General features: G+C 39.4%; 1 protein-coding gene across 1 annotated transcript; it reads right to left on the bottom strand.

Moving 5' to 3' along the window:
- Positions 1-434: 434 nt before the first annotated feature.
- LOC145095603 (protein unc-13 homolog) lies at positions 435-4,919 on the bottom strand. The gene is made up of 5 exons (XM_079033456.1): positions 4,200-4,919; positions 3,242-4,123; positions 2,603-3,055; positions 1,937-2,123; positions 435-1,809 (listed from the first exon to the last, which is right to left on the bottom strand). The coding sequence occupies exons 1-5, from the start codon at positions 4,824-4,826 to the stop codon at positions 830-832; spliced, it is 3,129 nt and encodes a 1,042-aa protein (XP_078889582.1). The 5' UTR covers positions 4,827-4,919; the 3' UTR covers positions 435-829.
- Positions 4,920-7,132: the final 2,213 nt, after the last annotated feature.

Below are 7,132 nucleotides of genomic sequence, written 5' to 3'. Positions count from 1 at the left end.
CCAGTGCTAGATATAGGGAAATTTTTGGTTTTATATATATATATATATATCTATGTATATTAATAGAAAATACATAAAATTATGGAAGCCGGTTTAAACATTCGCTCGAACCGGTGGAACAGGTCGAACCAAAAACCGGTCACCAGACCGGTTCAACTAATACATCGGTTTTTAAAACATTGTAAATAAGTTTGTTATATTTGTCTTTTTCTCCAAAATATATACTGCCCTTAACATAAAAATTAAATGATAAATTTACCTTTCACTCGATCACTCAATCGAGTAGTTAATAATAATGGCATCAACTATACAATGGTTAGTAATAACATCAACTATACAATGGTTAGTAATAACATCAACTATACAATAGCTTATATAACTTTGTATGTTGGTGATGTGTAATGACATGAGAATGCTACGTAGATGAAGTAAATATACTACAATATGACAGTTCATATATACTTTATAAACCTTACATAGATCCGGTTTTCCTCTCGTATCTAACAAAGCAATCATCATGATCTCGTCTAAATCTAAGTTTTTCTAAACATTATTCCCAATAGTTTGTGAAAGAAGATGGTGAAATGCCCAAAAGGTCCACATGCAGAACACGAAATTGAGCTTAAGTGAAAATCCTTAGTGACTATGAGATATGATGTTTACTAAAAAAAAAAAATAGGCTCTAGTTGCAATTCTGGAAACTTTTGGATATGAAATTTATAATTTACTCGAATATTTTTCCATTTACGAACAAATTAATCACCCCCTTTCACACCAAAAGAATCATACATATATATTTTAGCCCTCCTTTTAATGGAATCTTGACCATTTATTTCCTCTTTGGTAATTGGAATGCCTTCTTCAAGAACATATTTGCAGCACCTTCGTTTCTATGGCACAAAATTCTCAATATTGTGTTTGGATCCGTGCTGCTCCATTTTCCGGTGGTCGGCGGCATCGGCAGTTTCTGCCCTGAACCACCACTCATCATTCCTACGCCGCTTGCCTCACAAACCAATGTGGTAAATTCCTCCACCAACTGCTCCGTCGACTGCCCCATCAACGCCACCACTCCTTCAGCCGTTTCAGTCTCTCTATCAATCACATCCTCCACAATCAACCCTTCTCCACATTTCGAAAATACCCTCTTCAAATCCTTCAAATCCTGTTCAATCAACCTAAAATCTGTTCGTGTAAAGTTCCTCGAGCTTCCTCCTGCTAGCAGAATCGTCAGGTAAGCATCGAACGACGCCCTCACCACTTCCTTCATCGCCAACGGCTGAGCTCTATCCGTCACAATCGCAGTCAATAAAGTTAGATTATGCTTCATGATCTTGAGCGCAGGTGTGATTCGGGAGTTTTCCACATCTCCGACGTATAAACTTCCATAGAAAAGGTAATTCGAATCGAGAAAAATCAACCGGTAAGCCGCAGCTTCCGACACGTGTTGGGAGGCGGATTGAAGGGCGGCGCGAGTTTGGTCAAAATAAGAGCCACCACCATGCTGCCGCCGGCTGCCACCGATCCGATTTCGCGGAGATAAAACGATTTTAGGGGAAAGAGCAAGGTTTTTCTCGATTGAATTGAGTTGCAGACAAATGTAGTGTAAGGTGTTGAGTCGAATGTAGAGACGTTGTGTGCCACGGCTGGTGGATGGTCGAGCAAAGTTGCCTTCTTCGGAGCTGGTCTCCGAGTTCATGGGTGCAGCTGTGCAAGCCGGCGATGCCTTTCTCCATAGTTTGATGAACTTTGAGCCACGACCACATCTTGATAGTGGAGGTAGTGAGGGGACATAGCTTTGTTTCGAACCTGAATCATAAACATATATAATACAATTTGTTAATATAAGCAAAATATATTCATTAAAGAGTTAAAAGAAGAAACATGATATATATCAAAAAGTATCTTGTTATTTTAAGAAGTTAAAGATTTGTACCACATGATGCAACGAAAATAGTATAATCTTGTACGATTTGTTCGACCGCGTTAGCGAATTCGCGAACCAAATCTTCGGTGACTCCAATCGGGATGTCAAAGAAGGAATCGACTCCATCTTTGGCTTGTTTCATGAGCTCATTGGCGGATTGTGCATAGGGTTCACTCTTTGACTTTGGGTTCCATGTCTTTATAGATAAAAAAAAGTCATCAATCATTGATACAAAATACAAACATGATGGTAAATAAGGTGTTTTTGTTTGTTTGTTTGATGACATGACATGAAAGAATACGTTATATGTTTGAGCTATGCAAGATACAAATGAGAGTATATGTTGCATGGCATGACCAAGATAAAGCTGGACCTCTAAGGAGAAAATTTGCAACTTCTTATACCACCTAAAAATTGTTGACACAAGGTAGAAAACAGAGGGCAAAAGGATTTTTGGGAAAAGTTTCAAAAAGTCAGGTTTCCCTGACTTTTCCAAAAAATCAGTTTTCCTTCTATAAAAAATCCAAAATGAGCTTTTACCAAACATCTTTTCTCTGTTATCTTTTCCCAAAAGTCCTTTTGCCTTCTCAAAAGATACCCCAAACAACTCCTAATCTATTCTAATCCAATCATGTCTAATATAACAAATGTAAATTAATATACCTAGCTACGTACCTCAGACTCTTTTGCTTTTTGAACTACATCTTTGACATTTTTCAAGCTATCTTGAATCCATTGTCTCAAAAACTTCAAAACAATAGAATCAACCTCGTAGGTAACCATCTCCCGCACAACGGCCTTACCACCATCTTCACATTCAACAGAATCTTCAATAACTACATTAACCAACACCTTTTCAAGCTTATCGGCCCTTTGAAGAACCGCAACCGTTTCATTTGAAATCACAGAGTGAGCAGTTAAGAATTGCCTCAACATGTTCCCGTAACACGCGTGCAATGTCACCGCCGCAACTCCGCCTGCAATCGGGTGCCATTTCTTTAACACCGGGCTAAACATTTCCATCTCACGAATCACCAATTCCTCAGTTTCATCTGCCAACTCAATCAATTTTCCACTAACTTCTTTAACCATCATCGATCCGTTTATGGCATACCCATTTTCCACCATCTATTGCATATGTTATACGATATTAGTTACATTACCGATTATAGCAAATTCAATCAAACTCTTAGGTCTTAGCATTATTATAAATATTATTGTATTTGGACATAGTCTAGGGATTGTTTTTACATATTTACATAGTCTAGGGACTATTATTGTGATGTTATCATGTATATGAAAAGTTTGGATTACCTTTACGAAGGCATTTTTTAAAGAGGATCGGATATAACGATCAACCTTGTTCCCTTTAGAACCTGAAGCTTCTTCGTCGTCATCAATGGAGGTCAATCTGTAATAAGGTACGTCTTCTTCCAGGATCTTTGTCGCACAGAAAACCAGAGGAAGAATATTCTTCATTAAACCAAGTGATTTTCTTGTAAAGCTTCCATGGTAATCAAGCAATCGATTCTCCGACCATGTCTTGATGGAATTCAACGTCGCCGATAGCATCTGGACATAAACAGGATCCCGATTAACCTTCTTGGCATCATTAGCAACCTCCGTTAGCATGGTAAAGGAGGCGCTAAGCAGATCGTTCTCCGTTTGTCCTGTCAAAACATATCGTTCGAAAAGAACCCAAGTCAAACATAAATTGTGTATCGCTCTTGTGATTCCCAAAGTAGGCCATGTCTTCTTCATGAGCTCCAAAAGCTCATCAACCTCATCAAGAACACAAGTTTCGTCTTTTGAATCGAAAATGGAGCGAAGAAGAGGAACGTAGAGGTGAACGTTGAATGGGTAGCCATTGGCCCAGTGGCAAACGCTGGTCGGAGATGCGTTTGGGCTCCTCCATGATAGCGAAACCACACAGTTGCAGACGGTTTTCATCGTCTCCGAGCTTTTGTTTGTCTCAATAGGTTTGATGTCACTCCCACGAATGATTTCTCGTAGGCGCATTGCGAAAGCGTTAGATTTGTCTAAAGGGATCGAAGGGTGATCGAGGAGCCCAGCTTCGAGGATTTTAAGTTGGCGTTTCTGCCATGTGTGGTACTCGTTTATATCGTTGAATTCCGCCGGTTTTAGCTGCCGGAGGAGCTCTAATGGCAGAATTATGGTATCTGCACGTCGACCCGTCTGTTAAAAACATATATGTGATTAGAATTATCTCTAGAAATTGTTATGAAAATGAAAATGGAGGTTATGTAATTACTTGACCAACGAGGGTTCTCATGAGTGTTTTCCGGAGACGATTATCACTGCCCTCCGTCACCTTCATCTGCTGCCGCATGATCTCGGCGGACGTCATCGGCCGTCTAATCTTGCCATGGTGAGGTAAAGTCGAGAACGATGCTCTCGGACTAATACTGCTCTGATTATTATAATAACCATGGCCACTAGGAGACAAAGGATTCGACCCACAAGAGATGCTCCGCCGTGTCGACGGAGTTCGTTTCAGCATTTTCAATCCAAGCGCCTTCTTAGTTTTGCTCATCCCCGCCATCCCTACGCCGTAACGGGGAGACCGTGGCGACCCGGGGGACCCTGGAGAGGATGATCCAGGTGATAGAGGCGTATGTACTTCCCCACCATTAAGCACATGAAATGAGGCGCCACCGGTACGACCGCCGAACCCCGGCGACGACCTGCAAGCGGTGAAGAAGATCTCATACGCGGTTGTGCGGAGGTCGTCGCGGTCAAGGCCATCGATCTTTCCGAATGGGAAGGAGAGATCAACTGCGGCGGCGTCAAGACAGACGGGTTGAGGTGCCGTAGGAGAAGGGACATCGATGTGGTTGGTGGGGTCTTTGAAGTCTTCATGGCGGGTTGTTAGCACCATGGTGGTGGTGCTATAGTGGGACGACGGGCAGGGTGGTGTCCAATTCCGTCGAAGGAAGGGGCGAGTTTCGACGGAAGAGACAAAGGAGACCACCTGAAGATACCCTTCGCCATTTATAAAAGCTTGAATACGAAGATTGAGAGAAAGATGCGACAACGTCCACTGAGTAGCGACAAATACGAGGATGCAAGGGTTGGTACTTGTTAGAAATAGAAAATCCTTGGACTTTACCTCATCTTGCAGTTTTAGTCCTTTGAGATATAATTTTACATTGTGTAGTTCATCGGAATCAATTTAGAGTAACTTACACGAATGGTCCCTATGGTTTGGGGTAATTTGCACGTTTGGTCAATAACTTTTTTTTTCACTTGAAAGGTCCCTCCAGTTTGTATTTGTTGCGCGCTTGGTCCTCGTCTTACCTAAAGAGACTATTTTACCATTGATTTTTTTAATTTATTTAAATAAGGTGGGATATGTAAGGTAAGGTAATGCGAGGTGAAAGTGGGGTTGGGGTGTGTTTATTAAATAAAATTAAAAAAAATCAATGGTAAAATAGTCTTTTTATGTAAGACAGGGACCAAACGCACAACATAAACAAACAGTAGGGACCTCCCGAGTTAAAAAAATAAGTTAGAGACCAAACGTGTAAATTACCCAAAACCATAATGACCATTCGTGTAATTTACTCATCAATTTAATCTCATTTTAGTATCTAAATTTGCATTGTGTGTTTTTAGGGATGATGAATGTGAGATGATGGACTACTAGCACCGGAGAGGATAATGAGGAACGTAATGGTGGTAACCATCATTTCTTTCCAAGATCCATGGTGGTGGCTAAGCTTTGCGAAAGACCCCAAAAAAAACACGATAACAAGCAAAAAGGCTAGTGATGTGGCAAATTTATACATTTATTTAATTAAATGTTATGTCTGCTAGAAACCAACGTTATGTCTGCTAAAAACCAACTAACTGCTTCGTTTGTTTCATAATGGTTTAATTTGACAATGATTTTACAACTTTACTGACCTATTAGTACAAAAACATCCAGAACTAATCATGGACAAAACAAAAACTTTATTGTGCTACAATGAAATTTTTGCTAGTTCTAATAGAGTTATGAAATAAATCTCTTATTTGGAAACTATCATAGGATGACAAACAACCCAACCTTCATAAACATGCCACCCAAATCCAACTTGATTGAGAAGACTTAATGTAACGATAAATATCCGAATAATTAAGCAATTAACGAGGGATGGGGAATACCTAATTTCCAAACCCGAACCCGATCGCTATAGATATTAATATATAAACTATTATAAAATATATATTTGGGTAAATTACACAAATGATCCATGTGGTTTGGGGTAATCTGTGTGTTTGATCCCTAACAATTTTATTTTATTTTATTATTTTTTTTAAACTCTAGTCGTCCCTAATATGGATTTTGTTGAAGCTTTGGTCTCTTGCCGACTTAAAATTACTAAATTACACTTATTATTATTATTTTTAATTTTTTAGTATTTATATCTTTTATTAATATTAAATTAACAAGAAATAATGTACAAACCCTTAAAGCAACAACCTTTATCCAACCTTATACACAATAGAACAAATTACACGAATGGTCCTTAAGGTTTTGTTTTTTTTTTTTTCCTTAAAGTAGTCCTTACGAAACTTTTTTCCCTCATATGGTACCTACGGAGCAAACCTTGCACACAAATGATCCTTATGACTAACTTTGTTAACATACTCTGTTAAGTGTGTGTGAAAAGACGAAAATACCCTTTGCTTTTATTTATTTATTTATAATATTTTATTAATTTGAAATTAAAAAAAAATGAGCCCCCCCTCTCTCTCATTAAAGCACCACCCAATTCATCTTCTCCAGCATGTCTCTCCCCCCACCTTACATCGTCGCTCGCTGACATGCCACCTCTATCTTCTCCTCTTTCTTGAAATCTCATGAAGAGGAAGATCGTTAGATTCAGAAAGAAGTTCAAAGTTCTCGATTTGCAACAAAAAAAAGTTTTAAATCTGGATCAAATGGACCCTTTTTAAAAGGGTTTTAAATCTGGATCAAATGGACCCTTTTAAACCCTTTTAAACCCCAACCCTAACTAAATCGCCAATGGAGACACCGCCTTCCACCACCATCAATCCCTTCCCAGACGCTAGACCAAAACAAAGCAAGAAGTCGAAGTGTCACCTCCTCTAATGGGTTCAGATACGATGAGATTGCATTTCTTGTTCTTTCCGTCACTTAGTAGTCCCGTCGAGGGCTCCATCTGTCAAAGAAGCTGC

Source organism: Lactuca serriola, chromosome 1 (genome assembly GCF_051521515.1).
Source record: "Lactuca serriola cultivar US96UC23 chromosome 1, Lser_US96UC23_V15, whole genome shotgun sequence".
Lineage (NCBI taxonomy): Eukaryota > Viridiplantae > Streptophyta > Magnoliopsida > Asterales > Asteraceae > Lactuca > Lactuca serriola.
The sequence above is the reverse complement of the archived record's forward strand: the minus strand, read 5'-3'. Positions and strand labels throughout refer to the sequence as shown.